Here is a 20,015-nt window from a genome sequence, read left to right on the forward strand (position 1 = left end):
TGCCTTACGAATAAGAAGAATAGAGATATGAAAAGACTACAGGCGCAGCAGAGAGTTGCAGTAGACGCAGCTAGGCCGACGACACTACAGAGGATGCCGTGGATAGATCTCTTCCCGGATAGAAACGTTGCATTACCACTATAGCTTCTAGCTCACAGCCAGATGTCCCTGCTGCATCTCAGCAGACTGACCCCTCTCTTGTCCCTCCCACAGAGCCGATGGTACAGACCGACTTTCATTCCCGATATGCAAGCACTAATTCTAGCTACAGATCTGAGGTCACTCAGCTACACATAAACTTCATCTCCTTCAGAGCTGATATGACTGGGCGACATGAGGATGTCACAAGGCGGCATAATGATCTGGTGAGGAGACATAATGAGTTGCTGAGGAGGCACGATGACTTGAGAGTAGATGTAGCTGCGGTAAGGGTAAGCTTGAAGCATTGTGGACTGACCTTACAGCTTCTCTCACTCGCCACAGCACTGAGATGTCTGCCATGCTCCAGCACATAGCTGATATGATGACTCCGAATCCTGTTCCCTGATTCCACCACTTTCTCTCTCTCCTACTAATTATCTATTCTGATACACTGCTGTTACTGAGATATTACTACACTATTTTGACACTTGCACTAGTTTTGGATATTTTGGATATTATTTTTGCATTACACTACTATACATTGCTCTTTGGATATCTGATTTTGGATGTATTTGCTATATATAGATTTTTAGGATTTTGATATCAGTTTTGGATATTTTACACTTTACACTGCTAGATGCCATCATTTTTGCCCAGTTCTCAGTTTCACTTCTCATTTATATCATTGATGCATATGCTTTAACAGTTGTTAGTGTGACCATTTTTAGACAGGTTTTCAGAACTTAAGTTTGGGGGTGCGCCTTCTAAAGCTAAACTTTCATTGCTGGGTTCCTTTTGCTTCACCCATTTGTTATACTCTTTCCATTATCTGTTACTTCTTTGCATATTGAGGACAATGCACAGATTAAGTTTGGGGGTGTGTTGGCATATTTTACATATCGCACTTAATTTCTATACATGTGGTATGATTTAAGAGTCATGAGCCATGATTTTGACCTTTTGAGGCCATGATACTTTGAATTTAAAAATTGTTTGACTTGAGAGTCCAATACTCCTTGTATGCTTTGTGGATGCCATTTAAGAGTAAATTTTTTGAAAAATTGATATCTTGCTTGCATTTGTGGTCCACATCATCTTGATCTTGTGATTGTTTTGAGATTCACTTTAGGATTCTACACTAGCACAGGTGCACACTAGCATTCATTTGTGGGGTATATGATTTGTTGACAATTGATTTGGTTATATCCCAATTGAGCTAGTAGTGCATTGAAAGCTTTCATCTTGACAAAAGTGGATAACAATCCCTTTTCATTGAGTAGTCGAAATTCTAGCCTCATCAAGCACTGAATTTCTCGCGCCGAAAGGTGGAGGGCCCAAACTCTAGGTTTAAAAAAATTTAAAAAAAAATAAACAAGTTTGCAAAAAGAAAATAAAAAGTGAGGACTTCTCCTAAAGGTAAGAAGTGGAAAATGATTAGATGGAGGTAGTTTTGATTTGTAGCCTAGTTGATTTGAGCTTGTAAGTCCTCAGAGGTGTTTAAACACCTAATGCCCTAAAGCCATCCAGTTTGGGAGTCATTAGCCTAACGCTCGACCTCATGGATTGCTAGAAAGCTTAATAGATCACTACATTGCACCATGCTTTCATCTTTGATCCTCTAGGTTAGTTAAAAATAAAAATAAAAAAATTTGAGTGAAAAGAATAAGCGCACCTAGTTGAATAAAGCTTTAATAAAAGGTCAATTCTTTGTCTTGATGATCGGTACTAGATTTGTGTGTTAGTTTAAGGCCGAATGTGATCATTTCTTTAGTTAGCTTAGAGAGCAATATATTTGATACCGGTTCACTTAAAAAGGATTCTAGAGTTGTTTTGATTTGCATGATCATTGTCTTGATGTGTAAAGGACCATACTTGCTTGTTTGGTGTTGAAATTTTGGAAAATTGCTTGGAAAGGGTTGAAAAATTGCATACTTGAGGTAATTTTCTCCCAATGCTTGTTTTGTATATTGGTGCCTCTTTAGTGAGAAAGAGCTCAATGCTGAAGTTTTCCGTCATTGGTTACTGGTCAAAAGCTGCTCATAGAATAGGAAATTTTTCGTCATTCGAGACTTCCTTCGATCGATCAAAGTTCCTCAAGAGACTTCACTCGTCCACTAGGGGTAACCTAGGGGTTTAAAAGGCTTGTTACATCCGCTAAATGCAATCGTGTTCCCTACGAAAGTGGCGTTGTCCTTTTATTGTTTTCTAGTTCATAGTTACTTAGTTATTTATTTATTTCTTTCTTTATTGTTCATTGCTAGGGACTAGTAATATCTAAGTTTGAGGGTGTGATAAGTGTTCAAATGTGACGCATTTTTGCACCTAAGCTAGGGTATTTTAGTCCATTCATCTATCTTACTTTCATGTCTTAGTAGTTATTTGTGTTTTTGCGCATTTCAAGTCAATAAAGTTCAAATAGGCTAATAAGAGCTATTTAGCTTAATTTTGGATCGAAGGAGCAAAATTGGAAAGAAGCCAAGAAAACTACAACCATAGGAACTTTGATCGATCGAAGGAAGTCTCGATCGATCGAAGTCAGCTACAATCGATCGAAATGAGGCTGTGCCAGCTCAGCAAAGTGGATAGGGACGAGAAGATATTTTTGATGACACGTTAGCTTCGATCGATCGAAGCCAAGTCTTCGATCCATCGAAAACCTTCGATCGATCGAGAAGACTGCTGGCAATGTGCTGTCTAATTCCCAAGCACGCCGAACTTCACCTAACTTGAGTAGCTGTGAATTTCCTCCAATCATGGGCTGTATTTCTGACTTGGTGCCTACTCAAAGAGGCTTGTAATGAATTAATTAAACATTATCTTGTATCATTGATAGGAATAGATATTTTTTTTATAAAAAAAAAAGAAGAAGATAGAAATAGTTCTCTCTCTAGAACTAGGGTTTTTGGGAAGAAAGCAAAGATGAAAATGATGATGCGAACCTCCAAGCTAGCCCTTGAGGGTTCCATAACCACTATAATGAGTGGCTAGATCCTTCACTTAGGGCTACAGATAGCCCCTAAGTTTACTTCCTAGACCTAGTCTTTTGTACATTTTTTGGGATTTTAGTTGTAATAAATGTTTTGACCTTGAATAAATATAGATCTTGTGATTTCTACTTGATTTGTATGGATTAATGCTTTCAATTGGTCATTTAATTCTATCTACATGTCTATGTATGCTAGAATGAATGTTCATATGTTTTTCTCTAGATTTAACAAAATTGATGCATGTCTATGTGTATTGATGTTATTAATCTAGTGATGGTCAAGGCATGGTACTTAATTGACTACTCTTATGGTTTATTTGATGGTTCATACTTATTTCTTGATGGATTGGACCACATCTTTAGTTTAATTAGCTTAATTTTTATGTCACTAGCTTTGATGTAGTGTAATTGCTTTAATTTCTTAGTTAGGTGGACAATCCATTCTTATTTTTTGATGTTTCATACTCATGAATGGCTGAATGCAAATAGTACATTTTTCTAGATTTTTGTGTGAGTTCTAATTGTGGTTTAATTGAATTGGTTACGGTCTCATTTGATAGGTTGTGCTATTCATTAGATTGACTAAACAATCTATGCTTATTTGTCATCCATACCTAGTTTTAAATTAGTGACACATACACATATTTTACAACTTAAATTTCTCCATTAATTTACAATTGCTAGTGTTTGGTGAAGTGAAGCTTAGTGGTGAACTCTAAGCCCCAAGACCTTTCTTTCATATATCTTTCTCTAATTTCTAGATTGTCATTTTCTTGCATTGTTTTAATTGAACCATAGGTTAATCAAATCAAATCCCTCTTTTGATCATTCGACCTACTAATCCAATAATTGATTCCAAAACACGCTTCTTTTCCCTTGGGACGATCCCTACTCACTCTAGCTACATTAATAGTTAGTAGTAGTAGTGGCATTCTATAAATTCAAACTTGGCCATATTTCACACAACACCAATTCGGTGGTGCACACGACCTCTCACACCAATCATAGCTACAAAAGATGTCAAGACAGTCCACTAACCCATCTAAACTTGTGGAGGAGCATCGTCTACCACTTCCTTCCCGTGACCTGAAAAAAAGTTATTAATATAATAGGGTAAGCACAACGGCTCAGTAGGAAGTGTCTAAAACACACCTCCTAATGACCCCGTAAATCCACACAAAGTATAAAGTAAAAGTAAATGGGATCATGCCATAGGGGAAAACATAGCAACAACAACATCAACAATGTAGTTCATCCAACCATATGTATGCAATGCATGCCAATGTAATGCAATGACATGCCAATGTCGCTCCCCATTTTCAAAACATTTCCGTTTTACCGTTCTAAACCATTAATATAACCCGACCCATAGCAGCTCTGTGGTGCCACGAAAGAAGGATTGGCTAGCTATCCTCGACCATGTGGTATCTCCAAGGCGTCATTTCGGGCCTAGGTAGCTCAACTACGCTAGGGTCTCTCCCTACTTCCCTCTAGATGACATTAACGCCACAAACCACTAGGCAACTCATAGGCGCCCTGGTTTTCGCAAACCACTTTTCAAAACATTTTCCCAAAATAATTTTTCATTTCATTTCAAAATAAATTTCCCTTTTTCTTGCCCAATGCAATACATGAATGGTTCATGCTTTCAAAATCATGCCAATGATAATTTTTTTTTTTTTTTTTTTTTTACACATTTCATTTTTATTCAACAATATAGCATGCTTATACAAAATTTTCTAAAGGGCACATTATACTTTCACATAATTGCAATCCAGCATTTTAAACACATAAGGCAAGAAATAACTCACATAGCATGCTTCTTCACATTTTAGCAAATTAGCACATAGGTATTCTCAACATAATGATACATTGAAATATATATATATATATATATATATATATATATATATATATATAAAATATAAAATTCATATTAAATAAAATTCCAACACAATTAAGCATGCTTATACATCATAAACCAGAAATAAATCACATTTACACATAAAACCTCAATACCATAAGCAAAATAATAAATTCAAGCATGCTTAAAATTAATTTAAAGAGGGAAAATTCACTAAAATCAAAGAATTTGTGGATTAGAACACCTTTACCTCGATGAAGAAGAAAAACCCCAAAATCAGCCTAAAAATTGAAATCTAAAGGGTGGCCAAACTGAACTTTACTCCGATCAAAATGTAGGCCTCGACGCGCTCATCGACTTTGCCTTAAGTGGGAAAGTTTAAATCTCAATGGTTTAATGTAGATCTAAACTTGTAGATGGAAGAAAAAGAAAAAAAAAAAAAAAGAAAATGTGTATAAAAGGGAATGAAAACTGACCTGAAAAAGAGGAATGAAAATGGTGTTTGTAATGGGCTTGTGATTCATATAATGCTTCATTATAGTGGTGGGTCCCATGGCCACTAAAAATATCAACTTTCATTCATATTATATATATATACACACACACACACACACACACACACATATGTAACCACATTAAATATAAAGCCATGTAAATAAGCATGAAATGAAATGGACCCGAAACAAAATCCCCATACACCACAACCCCGATAGTGGGTCCCATTTGGGACCTTCTGGCCTGAAAAATGGCAAGGAAGTGCCCCAACCAACTCTCAAATACACCCAGCACACCTCATGGTGTTTGGCATGCTAAACAAGACAAAATGGTAATAACCCCGAAAAATCAAAAAATCCCAAAGATGGAAAATAAGGAAAATCAAGATCATTACATGTCCAATTAGCTTAAAGACTTTCTACCCTCCTTTGTTAGTGAATCCCAAAGTGCTTTTGTCATGGGCCGCCATATTACTGATAATATATTAATTTCTCATGAAATTCTGCATTACCTTAAAAATAAGCGTAAAGGTAAAAAAAACGTGCTTGATATGAGTAAGGCTAATGACCGCATTGAATGGCCTCTTTTGTTGGCAATACTTACGAAATTGGGCTCTCAATCTCATTAGATTAAAATTATACATGCTTGCATTTCTAATATATCCTATTCAGCATTGATTAATGGTCGCCCTGTGGGTTTGTTTAAACCTACGTGTGGGCTTCGCCAAGGGGATCCTTTATCTCCATACTTGTTTATTTTGTCTGCATAAGCTCTCTCTATTTCTTTGCAAGTTGCTCTTCAACATAGAGTACTCTCTGGTATTCATATCTGTCCCCATGCGCTAAATATTTCACATTTATTTTTTACGAATGATTCAATTGTATTCTGTCAGACCTATATTTTCAAAATTTTCTTTATTAAAAATCTCCTCAAAAGGTATGAGCGGGCTTCTAAACAAGAGATAAATTTCTCTAAATCTCCTATTTTTTTCTCCAAAAACATTAACACTACGATCCGGAATACTTTACGTCAGTTATTGGGAATTCAAGAGGAAGGGTTGCATGCTAAATATTTGGGTATGTCGGCGATTATTGGATGATCCAAATGGGATGTTTTTTCTTACATTTTAGAACGAGTTGCAGATCGTTTAGCGGCTTGGAAATCCCTCTTATTGTCCCAGACTGGTAAGGAAATTTTAATTAAAGCAATGTTGAATGCTTTACCAACATATGTGATGTCGTATTTCAAGTTACCCAGTAAACTTTATAGTTCCATTCTCAAGCATGTTCGTAGATTTTGGTGGGGTAAGGCGGGGGAGGCTCCTAATATTAATTGGGTTAAATGGGATTTATTATGTGATTCTAAGGCAAAAAGGGGTTTAGGTTTTCGTAACTTCAAAGCTTATAATGAGGCTTTGTTGGATAAATATGGTTGGAATTTTATGGTTCATCATCAGGGGCTGGCGTTTCAAATTTTTAAAGCTAAATATTTTCACCAATGCTCGCAGTTGGGCTCCAATCCTTCTTAGGCTTGGTGAAGTATCTAGTCTATTCGACATCTCATTGCTGAGGTTTCTTAATGAGCTATGGGGAATGGCAGTTTTGTGCATATTTGGAATAATCAATGGGTCCCTGGTCTCTCTGGAAAGCTTTCAAGACCTCACCATTTGGATTGTCCCACTTTTGTAGTGGGGTTAATGGATCCTCATGGTCATAGATGGAATGTGGATTTGCTTTATTCTTTTTTCTAGCCATCCACTGTCCATGCTATCCTTCGTTATTGTTTCAGCCTTTTCTCCAAAGAAGATAAGTTGGTTTAGGATTGCCAGCCTAATGGTGAGTTTTCCGTGACTAATCGCATTTTGCGTTCTAGCAGTGGTCGATCTTCTGAGGATTCCCTCTTGTCTTCTCAAAATAAGTTGTTCTGGGATAATATTTGGAAATGTAAAATTCAGCCCAAAATTCAGCATTTCCTGCGGAAGTGTTGTAAGCGAGCTCTCCCAGTCCGTCAGCTTCTTATTGCTAATGGTTTAGATGTGGAGGTGGTGTGTCCCAGGTGTAGTATAGAGGAGGAATCCATCGAACATATGCTATTTCTTAGCCCTCAATCGATTCAAATTTGGAAAGTATCACCGCTCAGATTTGATTTTATGTCTGACTCTCCTTCCTCCTTTGCCAATTGGTGGATGGCTTTGTTAGTCAGTGGGCGTCTCATGAAGGGGGATTGGACGTGTTGGGTTTAGCGGCATACTGTTGCTGTAACGACCCTGGATTTTTCAACCCAGTGTCTCCTATGATGACCAAAACTGGATCCAGAATGTGGAAGCAAAATATGAAACAATGGTCTCAAGAAACACAACACGTCCCTAAGACACCAATGTGACCCTCAATGAGGTCACGAAATCCAAAGAAAATAAATGTGGAAGCAACATTTCAAAAAGGGACAAGAATGAACCTAGGGGAAAAACAGTCATTTCCAACATGAAAGTGGGTTCTACCTAGCATACCATTGGAAAGACAATGAAAAATTAGTGAACTTAGACTCAAGAATCACTTGATTCAGAGTCCGGATGAAGAAGATATGGCTAACGGAAGAAGAAGGGGCAAAAAGGTCAAAATGTGTCAACCCAAGAACATCTAACCGGTTAGGAGACCTTCCTAACCGGTTAGGAAGCAAAAATTCATGACCACAACATCGCCCCAAGTCATCTAACCAGTTACGAAGAGGTTACCATTCACACACTTGAACTAAAACTTAGCAAAAACTTGGCAGTAGGGGTTTTTCGGGGAAAAAAATGGGTTTTTGAGGCCCTGGATGACATTTTCTGGAAAAACACAAAGAAGAAACCCCCCTCAAAATCGAGTTTTTTATGTGACCACTTGGAAGGAATCAAAACAAACTCAATGTAAAATGCCCAAAATTCCCCTCCATGAAATCAGGTCATGAAGGTCCAAAAAGCTGCTGAATGAAAAACAAAAAGCTGAACTTTGCAATGGATTTCCGGTACCAAGACAACATTTTCTGGAAAAACACGAAAAAGAAACCCCCCCTAAAATCATGTTTTCTAAGTGGCCATATTGAAATAAGAAAATAAAACCACTGTGACAAGTCAAGAATGCCCCTAGATCAGATTATGCAACAAAAATGCAAAATGAGTCCATTGGAAGCTCAAATCACAAATGATGAGGTTTTGCTCGGAAACGACCTTGCACGTAAATGTAACTTACCTATTTGGATGTGCTATAATGGTCCATGACTTAAAAATACCACCGATTGAAAATTCGACCTCCCAACGGCCAAAAAGGCAAAAATGGACTTGAAATGGAAAACATGAAATCCAAAAAATATAAAATGGAGTCAAATGACCGTTTGGCCCTTGGCCATACTTCATGCATGATTAATAAGACCCTATGAAAGAATGAAAATGGAATTTCCACACCCAATGCAACCATGGTGTGACAAAGACTTGGCATTTTTCAATATTTTCATAATGTTTCATGAAGTTAAAAAGTTACATAGAGTACAAGATACATGTCATTGGCCTCCGGCCTCATCTTATACATGTCAAATACATTGCATAGAGTGCACTTATGTACACATTACATACATGGAATCAAATATACACATTTTGACATAAAAGGCTATAAGTGGCATTTCAAGCTAACCTTTATAAGAATTAAGACCTTTAAATCTACAATCATCCAAGCAATGATGAACATCACGAACCAAGTCTTCGTACTTGAAACAGCCCCCCAGTAACTTCAGGGTAAGTAAACAAGTTTACTCATAGAGAATGATCATGCATCGACTCGATTTCTTCAGAGATTTTTACATTGACTTGAAACGAATCAAAAGGGATATGCCACCTAACGTCTATGTCAAAGGTTAGACTCAGGGAGCATCCTAAGGTACTCATGCGATTGAAATGAGATACATGACATGCAAGCATACTGGTTACAAGTGTACTAAACGAAGATGAAAGCATGCGACATAAGTATACAAAACATAGGTATACTAACGAGATTGGAAACACACAAGGCAAGTATATAAGACACGAGTATGCTAAATGGAATCTAGATACAAGAAGCAAGAGAACAGTTTCAAGTATACCGAATGAAGTCTAAATACACGAAGTAAGCATAATGTCTATGCAATTAAACAAGGTACAAACACTTCATATATCACGACAAGGTTTTTGGATCTTCAAGAGATAACACTTGAAATCTAAGGGTTTAGAGATTTTGCATGTTGATATAAATAGTTACATATGGTCCATGCCACCTAGAATCTAAGTCAAGTTACATGTATAGGATCACTCCAGAGTCACGATAGCATAAGGTAACATGAAACGAGATAACTAAGAAATTTAACAAGATTGGAACAATTCAATTAGCACGACAAGTTTAATACATGAAATCAAGAACGAGGCATAATATCTATGCAAGTAAACAAGATTAGAACATTCCAATTAACATGATAAGAATAATACACGAAATCAAGAACAAGACATAATATCTATGAAAATAAACAAGGATAGAACATTCCATATAACACGAAAAGGTCTTAAATCTTCAAGGAACATAACACTTGAAATTTAAGGAGTGAAAATCACGGATGAAGCATAAAATCTATACAATGAAACAAGATTGGAGCATTTCACATAACACGACTAGTTTAAATCTTCAAGGAATAGCAACTTGAAATTTAAAGAGTGAAATCAACCAATGTGGAAACTCGGATATCGTCCGGATTAAAACCGTACTCTTGGGATCACTTTAAGGCTACTAACCCATGAGTACCTTCCCCTAGTGCGCACTATAGTGTAGGGAGCTCTCTATCTCCTATACTAAAACCAAGTTCTAGCCATATCAATTCTTGATTGATATCCCAAGTTTCAAAATCAACAAGTTGTGCAAATCAAGATAGTATCAATATACAAGTAATGCATTAAACCACATTCCATGCACAACCAAGATTTTGGAATACACAAGTCATGCCCTAAGTTTCAACTATAATGGCATGTGAAATGTCAAGAAATCATATAGTACATCTATATAGACCACAAACTAGGATTTAAATCATAAGGAATCCATTGATATGAATATACCACAAGTATAAGACTAATGATTCGATTATTTGTTTAACAACTCTTGAACAATTAAATCATTCCAATATAAGGATGCAAGTTCATTAACTACACTAATGGAGCTAAGTTGCAACAAGTCATGATACATACTAAAAAGACAAAAGCCCCATGAAATACAAGTCCAATTCATTAAAATACTAAGTAGAAATTAATTAACCTAATTAATTAATTTCTCTAAAAATTAAAGTTGTCCAAAAATTCTCAAAATAACATATATGAATGTCCATTTCATGGTGATTGCAAATATCACATCAATTTCACAAAGTGAGCAAGATATCATCATGTATAATTTAATTAATTTAAAATTAATAAAATCTCTAGATTTCAAAGGTTATTCAAATGGTCTCAAATTAATATATATCAAGGATTAAGTTATGGACATGCCATATATCAAGTTAAAAATGGAAAATAAGCATGGTACAATTAAGTAGAATTTAAATCAATTTCTAGAACTTGAACCAAAGCAAGCATACAAGTTGTATAAGTATCAATAACATGCAAAATAACAAGAATATAAACTATAACACCTCATACCTCAATTTGAGATGAAAATCTCAAATCCCCATCGAAAGAAAAGTGCTTCGAATCCGACGAAACTTCGGGGTTTTGTCGGGGACAACACAGTGAACAAGAATCCCAAGGAAGCCCCATGAAAATCACAACTTGACATCAAACCCAAACTCGAAAAATGGTCAGAAATGGGTTCTAATAAGGGGTAAAGGTGCGCGTCATCAAGACGAGCATTAAATACGAAGGCACTACGATGTTCTACCAAGATGAAGGAGCTCAAAAGAAGAGAGAGAAGGTGGCAGTCCTATGGTCTTCCATGGCTGCCGGCCAAAGAGAGGAAGAAGAAGAGAAAAAGTGATTTTTCACTTTATGACTTTCTATTTATAGGAAAACCCTAAAAGTGCCCGAAAGGGTCCAGCCGAGTCCGGAAAAATGGAATTTGAGCAGACGCGCTCAAACGGTGAAACTCCGTTAACAAAAAAGAACCGAAATGAGAAAATATGAGCAACGAAAGAAACGGCGTCAAAAATTGAGTCCCGAGCAGAGAGATATACCCTGAACAAGTTCGGCGGCAACTGGGTCAAAAACTCTGAAACTGGAGAAAAACAATCAGAAGGAAATTCTAAGAGTACACGACTCAAAAAAATGTGAAAACGAATCCCGTACGAGGATCCAGACTCGAAACAAGGTACTTTTGCAATAACTTTCGTTAATTGCACAATGGCCCCTCCAAAAAGGGTTAACTACACTAATGACCAGAATGAAAATATCTTCCAAAAATATTTTCTTAAAAACCCCTAAAATAAAATATCTTCAAAAGATATTTACGAAAAATACCCCATGAAAAGAAAAAGTTTCTGAAGAACTATGCATCCATGCCCCTATAGACACCGGGAGCAACCAGAATACTTTCTTACAAAAGTAAAGATACGTATTTCGTGGAAACCACTTAGAATGAAGATACGTGAAGTCAAAAACCAACTCCAAGCATGAAAGATGAGGTTTTGCCAAAAAGTGACAAACGAGGAAAAGACAAAATAGGGAAAAGGACGAAAAGTGAATAGTGTCAAAAAAGTGAAAATACGGAAATGACTCGGTCCTTAAAGGAAGTTGTCAATCTAAACGAAAGAGTCTCAAAAACCATTTCTGAGCACTCATGATGACACTAAGTGACGAGAAATAGAACTCGGAAAAGAAAATTAAACCGAAAAAAAATTATCCGTAAAATTTCAAAAAAAAGGAAAAGGAGGAAAATGACTGAGTCGTTACAGTTGTTGGGGTATTTGGAAGGCTAGATATAAGTTTGTTTTCGATGGGGCGCGCTGGGATTCTCAACGGGTTGTTGCTATGGTTTGCTCTCAATTTTGGGATTACAAAGATGCCTCTTCTTCCCCTTCCTTTAACCAGTGGCCCGGGGTGTCTGCTTCTGGCTCTTCTCTATCTCTTTCTTTCTCTACTTCATGCTGGATGCCTCCATGTGATGATATAATTAAATGAAATGTGGATGCGTCTTTTCTTTCTTCATCTCAGGTAGGGGGTGGTGGCGCTATCTTTTGCGATTCAAGGGGCAATATTGTGCAAGCAGTGGTTTTTTGTACTTTTCCTACTGCTAATGCAACAGTGGCTGAAGCCATCTGTCTTCGTAAGGCAGTCCTTTGGGCGTTATCATCTTCAATTTGTTCAGGTTTGGTTTGAGTGTGATTCTTTGATTGTTGTTCTGGCTGTGACAGGGATTGCTCCTAGCCCAACTGAAATTCATCCAATATCATTTGATGTTCAAGTGGCACTGGGGCGATTCTCCTTTTACCATCTTAGCCATGTTCCTAGAAATAGCAATAAGGTCGCTCATGCTCTAGGAAGCTTTCTGGTCGACACATTCCTTCGAACATTGCTCTAGTCCCTAATATTCCTAGTGATATCCTTAATCTGGCAGTTAAAAAAAAAAAAAAATTCGTGCCCGCACATGACAGCAGGACAAGTCACTGTAGAAAATTGCGCCCCCTTAAAAAGACTTGTTTATTTGAACTCGTTTTTCAACCCAAATACAGTAGATATCCTCTAATATTTTGAAGCTAATTTTTCTTTATTAGAGTCTCTTAACTATAAATACTCAGATTTTGATGAGATTTTTACAAACTGATGACGGGATATTATTTTCAGTATTTTTGTGAGATTTGAAAGAAAAATCAAACTCAGTTTTTTCTCAAATTTCTTTCTTTCTTTCTTTTGTGAGTGCACACATACAAATGGGCTTACAAAGATCAGGGCTCAAATGTACAACTAACTGACACATGTCTGAACTAGACCCGGTGGTCCATTGCGCACCTCATCTTTTTCTCGCTAATGGATTTGATCCAATCTTTTGCAGGCCCTAATCTAACCACGGTTAAAAAGGTAACAAACCCTGGTCACTTCCCTCCCACGTCCTTCCGTATCAAACACCACAAGTTCACGACACGTGTCCATATTCAACGGCTGAGATTAATTTTCCATAGATAATACACCGTCTCAACCCCCTATATAAACTCACATTCATCACCTAAACCCTAGACGTGACGACTCAATCAACCACGCAGTTTGAGTTTGAGCTTTTTAGATCTGATAATGGCGAACCCTAAGGTCTTCTTTGATATGGCGATCGGCGGTGCACCGGCCGGCAGGATCGTGATGGAGCTCTACGCCGACACCACCCCTCGGACCGCCGAGAACTTCCGCGCCCTCTGCACCGGCGAGAAAGGCATAGGCAAGAGCGGCAAGCCCTTGCACTTCAAGGGCTCCAGCTTTCACCGCGTGATCCCCGGATTCATGTGCCAGGGCGGCGATTTCACCGCCGGGAATGGGACCGGCGGCGAGTCCATATACGGCAGCAAGTTCGCCGACGAGAACTTCATCAAGAAGCACACCGGTCCCGGCATTCTCTCCATGGCCAACGCCGGTCCGGGGACGAACGGATCGCAGTTCTTCGTCTGCACCGCGAAGACCGAGTGGCTCGACGGCAAGCACGTGGTTTTCGGTCAGGTTGTGGATGGGATGGACGTTGTGAAGGCGATCGAGAAGGTTGGGTCAAGTTCTGGAAGGACTTCTAAGGCTGTGACAATCGCTGATTGTGGTCAGCTTTGATCTGTGTGTGTGTTTTCAGATCTGTTAATGAGTGTTTAATATCTATCTCTATCTATCTTATCTTTTCTATCTTAGGGTTTTTATTATGGTGGTGTCATATGTGGAAGAACTTTTCATATGCTGAAATTGACTATCTAAATAAGATAGATTTACTTCTACTCAATATTCTCCCTTTTTCAGCTATGTTTGATTGCCGAGAAAGTGATGAATTGTTTTGCTTTCTGTTAAGCGTATTTTATTTTCTATGTTTTTCTCGGGAATATTTGTCGAGGGTCCTGTGGAATATGGTTGCAATAGATTTGACCCTTCATATATATATCTATAGATAATAGATATAGGTTAAAACGAGGCTTTGATTGCGCAGGAGAGAGACAAATAGTGGCTTAGTTATATTTTCGGAAAAAATGGTGGCTTATTTACATTTTAATAATCATATATTATATATAAAAAAAATTGATAATTTTATATTTAAGTGGCTCGTTTATATATATATATATATATATATAGGAAGATGTTTATGTATATCTGGAGTCTTGATGTTAATAGAGTTCAACCTTTACCTTTTGGGTATATAAGTTTTTTCAAAATAGGGGTCACCGATATCTATGAAGAAAAAATTGGAGATAATTAAAGAAATAACTAAATTCCTAATATTGGAGATAATTAAAGAAATAACTAAATTCCTAATGGAAGACAACAGCTAGTGATATATAGGAAAGAAAATTAGAAGTTCTTTATAATGAGTCATAAATTCTACCTAACAATAGGAGAGAAAATTAGTAGTTTTGTAATGAGTCATAAATTCTATAATGAGTCATTTGTTAGGTAAGAAAATTAGAAGTTCTTTGTAATGAGTCAGCTCTTTTTATACTTTTGGGACTAGGTTTGGGCAAAAAACTGAGCCTTGAGCCTTAATGATCAAAGTTTTTTTTAAAAATTATATAATATAAATGTTCTAAAAACTATTATAATAATAAAAAAAGCTTTGACTAAAGTGTTATATATATATATATATATTTTTCGGCAAAGGTCTAGATCAGGTTGGGACTAGGTTTGGGCAAAAAACTGAGCCATGAGCCTTAATGATCAAAGTTTTAAAAAAATTTATATAATATAAATGTTCTAAAAATAATTATAAAGCTTGACGAAAGTGTGGTATATGCTTAAGAATTGGAAAAAGAATTAAATTGTTATTAAAATAAGATTTAGAAACGTGAAAGAATAGGTTTGTAAAATTCAATAGCTAGTTAACATGTCCTTTCAAATCCATTCATTTTTTTTCCGGATTTCCTTGCATTACAATTTTTTCTATCAAATTGCCTTCATATCCAATTCCTTTTTAAAATCACATTGTTTCAAACAAGACAAATTCAATTCCCATCAAAATCCTGGAACAGTTCAGGATCAATGGTAATTCTCTACATTTCTTCAGGAAACCACCAAGCCATCCACCATATTCCTCATCACGGATAATCTGTGAAATAGATATTATTGCTTTAACGATTTAGAACTTTTTTTTTTTTTTTTTTTTTCTATATTTATTTATTTATGAGGAGGCCCGAAGTGACATGGGCCGGATATAACCTGCAAACGCGACATCAGGTCCGTACAGATGGGTCAAGCCCATAGAAAGACACTGCCATATGGGCCGAACGCGAATAGCCCATCAAAGATGACCAAAACTCACAGAGGAACGGGCCTAGATCTAGCAGTCCATTAATATTTGTAAGTATCTATAAATAGGAGAAGTAATGGATAGAGCAAGGGAGAGATATTTTTTGGGTTGAAATGTAAGAATTCTAGAGAGAGAAAGAGAGGACGAATTTCTTGCATCTTCAATTGGCGCCGTCTGTGGGAAGCGTTGAAGATTGATTGATCATTGATCAATATCGCGTGGATTCAGACCAATTCGTGGGAACGAAACTCGATCTTTGGGAGTTGGATCCAGATCTGAGCGATTGTGACCTACTCTGGAGGAATTTTAGTTCCTGTTGCTTTGGCGGAAGTGGCTTCAGATCTACGCAACAACGAGTTGTTCGATTGTGGCAGGATCTGACGGATTTAGAATTCGGACAATTCAGATCTCGTCAACCGTAAGCATAATTCGGAGAATTCGAAACCAGATCTGAAAAATTCGCACTCACGAAGCTCAGATCTACTCACGAACTTGAGATTAATGCCTTTACTCCGTTCAGGAATAATGATAGGTGAAAACTCCAATCCGATGGAGGCTGTCCAGCAAACGAAGCTTGAGGAGTTGATGAACTTGATCGAAGCTCTCAAAAAAGAGAATGCAGAATTGAAAGCTGGAATGCAACATCAGCAAATACCCGCGGTTTCGCATCCACTTCCCGCCGGTGAAGGAGGTGTTCAATCTAATATCGCGCATCAAGGCGAGCAGGATGAGAACAATCAGTCAGCTCTCCACCGTGATGAAAGGAGGATGGACGATTTGCCGCCAAATGCTCGTCGAGTTGAGGATCACGAAGGATCGACTCACGTTGATCCGCGACATGAGCAGATCAGACAGAACGAAGCCATGACCTTCGATCCGCATCGGGAAAGGTTTAACCGAGAGGAAGTGATAGAGGTTGATCGCCGCCGAGTTGTGTCGCCTTGGCAAAGAGAGCTCATAGAGGAACGGTCGTTCGATCCGTCTTACCGGCCTTCCATGGCTACAATCACTCATCGCGGTTCGGAGAGCAGAACTGTAGCTCACAGAACTACCACTGGGCTCCAGAGAGAGAATGAAGCACTCCGATCCGCGGCTCGGACGGTTGATTCACCATTCACTGACGAGATCCTGAATGCCCCGCATCCAAGGAAGTTTGCTATGCCAGTCTTTATTCTGTTTGACGGAACAACCGATCCGATCGATCATGTGTACCATATCCAGTTGAAGATGGCCCTGAATACGGAAAACGACGCTTTAATGTGCAAATGTTTCCCTACAAGCCTAGCTGGACCGGCGCTCAGCTGGTTCAAGAACTTGCCTAGGAGCTCCATTGGTAGCTTCCGAAACCTGTGCGATCGGTTCATAAGCCAGTACTATGGGAACAAGCGTCCGCCGAAGGACATCTCGAGCCTATTCACAATAAGGCAGCACAAAGATGAACGTCTCCAGGCTTTTCTCACCAGGTTTAATCTCACTAAGAGTATGGTGATCGAATGCCACCCTTCTACAGCGGTTCAAGCCTTCAAGTTAGCCATGACACGTGGCACTCCGTTCCATACCAGTTTGGTAGTGAACACGCCGACGACTATAGATGAACTCAATGAAAGAGCCGATGGCTTTGTGCGCCTAGAAGCAGAGGAGGCAGCCAATGCTCGGACAGCGTCGCTCGTGTCGTCCGAGGAAAAGTCCATGGCAAAGATCAGGCAGAAGCAGGCTCAGTCGCAACGTCAGACCTCCTGGAAGGCAGAAAAGAGGTCCAGGGAGGAAGAGCTGATCACTCCGCTGAAGGTCACTCTGGCGAGGCTATATCAGGAGAACAAAGATAAGTTTCATCCACCACTGCCAATTAGGCAACCCCTCGAACAGAGGGATCAGACTAAACATTGTGCTTTCCATTCCGATTTCGGTCATCAGACTAACGAATGCAGGAATTTGAGAAGGCAAGTGGCGATGTTGATAGCTAGAGGGGAGTTCCCGAGTTATGTTCAAGGCTCGGCGACAGAGTAGAATCGACCGATGGAACAAATAAAAAGGAGTCATAAACAAAGCTCCCACAATTCACAACCAGTTCGTATAATCAATGCTATCCACGGTCGACCCGAGCCTAGCGAAGATTCAGATGAGCTACTCCGAGCGCACCTACGGCAGGCGCAGATGAAGAAAAGGGTCAGCAGTGTGAATACTCTACACCAACAAATCACATCGATACATATAAAGTTCGACAGGACAGACCTGCAGCGTGTTCAAGTCCCCCATGAAGACCCGTTGGTAGTCAGTTTGACAGTGGCGGACTGCCTGGTGCGCAGAGTTCTGATCGATCCTGGGAGCAGTGCGAATGTCATGCCGAGGGACACATTTGATCGGCTCGAGATTAAACCAGAGAGGCTCAAGCCCACTGGAAATCCCCTGTTAGGATTCGATGGCAAGAGGGTGGAGCCCGTCGGAATGGTGGAAGTAGAAGTTCAAGCTGCAGAACGGGCTCTTATGGAAACTTTTGTGGTTGTGGAGATTTACCCCTCATACAATCTCCTGATGGGAAGAGGATGGATTCACAGAGTCCAAGGTGTACCCTCAACTCTGCATAAGGTCATGAGGTGCCTCGGACCCGATGGAAATAAGGTGATAGACATTCGTGGGGATCAGGTTGCAGCCAAAGAGTGTTATTCCGTCACACTAAAGTATGCTGGGAAAGGGAAGGCGCCCGTCCGATCGGCGAGCCCCAGATAGCAATTACAGGAACCTCCGCCCAAGCAGAACAGGGTGGAGGAGTCAGTTGACTTGACTGAAGAGCCCTTTCTGGATGTGCAGATCGATCAGTCCAGGCCAGAGCGAACTACCAGAGTAGGAGTAAGACTGACCAGGGAAGAGCAGCAAGAGCTAACTGACTTCTTGTCTCACAATGCCGATGTATTTGCATGGAGTCACCTAGACATGCCTGGAATTAATCCCTTCGTATCCTGTCATTCCTTGAATGTCAATCCCAATTTCAAACCAGTAAAACAGAAGCAACGAAGATTTGCTCCAGAACGCAACCAAATCATAGCCGAGGAAGTTGATAGGCTGCTTGATGCGGAATTCATCAGAGAAGTACACTACCCTGATTGGTTGTCCAACGTCGTTGTCGTGCAGAAGAAGAATGGGAAATGGCGAGTATGCATTGATTTCACCAATTTGAACAAAGCCTGTCCGAAGGATAGCTTCCCACTGCCAAAGATTGATCAAATGGTGGATGCCACCACCGGGTATGAGCGTTTAACCTTTCTGGACGCTTATTCAGGTTATAATCAGATCCCTATGGACCCGGCAGATGAAGAAAAAACTTCTTTTGTAACCGAGCGAAGGACATACTGTTACAAAGTTATGCCTTTCGGACTAAAGAACGCGGGAGCAACTTATCAAAGACTTGTTAGCAAAATTTTCAAGGATCAAATAGGAAAGATTGTGGAAGCCTATATTGATGATATGGTGGTAAAGAGTAGGAAGAAGGATGATCATCTGAAACATCTGCAAGATGTATTTGATGTGCTGAGGCGATATGGGATGAGGCTCAATCCAACCAAGTGCTCGTTCGGTGTGAGTTCCGGTCAGTTTTTGGGACACGTGATCAACCGCAGAGGCATCGAAGTTAGCCCCGCTCAAGCAGAGGCTTTGATTAAGAATGCCGAGCCAAAGACGATCAGAGAGGTGCAAGCCCTCACAGGACGAATAGCTGCATTAAGTCGATTCATTTCTAAGTTGTCAGATCGCTGCAAGCCGTTCTTTGACACGATTCGGAGTCATGGAAGACAGGTCTGGGGAGATGAGCAACGACAAGCATTGACCCATTTGAAGGAATATATGCAGAATCCACCAGTCCTGTCAGCCCCGGATCCAGAAGAAAAGTTATTTCTATATCTTGGAGTATCTAATGTTGCGACAAGTGCCGTTCTGATCCGTTGCAAGGAAGGGGTGCAACACCTGGTATTTTATGTCAGTAAAACGATGACCGAGGCAGAACGAAGATACTCGAAAGTCGAACGGGTGATACTTTCACTTGTAAACGCAAAAAGAAAGTTGAGGCATTATTTCGAATCCCACC

At 39.1% G+C, this 20,015-nt stretch overlaps 1 protein-coding gene across 1 annotated transcript; it reads left to right on the forward strand.

Moving 5' to 3' along the window:
- The first annotated feature begins 13,677 nt into the window (after nucleotides 1–13,677).
- On the forward strand, nucleotides 13,678–14,445 carry LOC132300799 (peptidyl-prolyl cis-trans isomerase-like). The gene has a single exon (XM_059798034.1). The coding sequence runs from the start codon at nucleotides 13,747–13,749 to the stop codon at nucleotides 14,260–14,262; it is 516 nt and encodes a 171-aa protein (XP_059654017.1). The 5' UTR covers nucleotides 13,678–13,746; the 3' UTR covers nucleotides 14,263–14,445.
- The last annotated feature ends 5,570 nt before the right edge of the window (nucleotides 14,446–20,015 follow it).

Source organism: Cornus florida, unplaced genomic scaffold, assembly GCF_030987335.1.
Source record: "Cornus florida cultivar Cherokee Brave unplaced genomic scaffold, ASM3098733v1 CherokeeBrave_3.0.0_Hap2_Chr03, whole genome shotgun sequence".
NCBI classification, from domain to species: Eukaryota; Viridiplantae; Streptophyta; class Magnoliopsida; order Cornales; family Cornaceae; genus Cornus; species Cornus florida.

Bases quoted from the DNA above. Each gene is read 5' to 3' on its own strand.
- LOC132300799 (XM_059798034.1), top strand. From the start codon at position 13,747: ATGGCGAACCCTAAGGTCTTCTTTGATATGGCGATCGGCGGTGCACCG.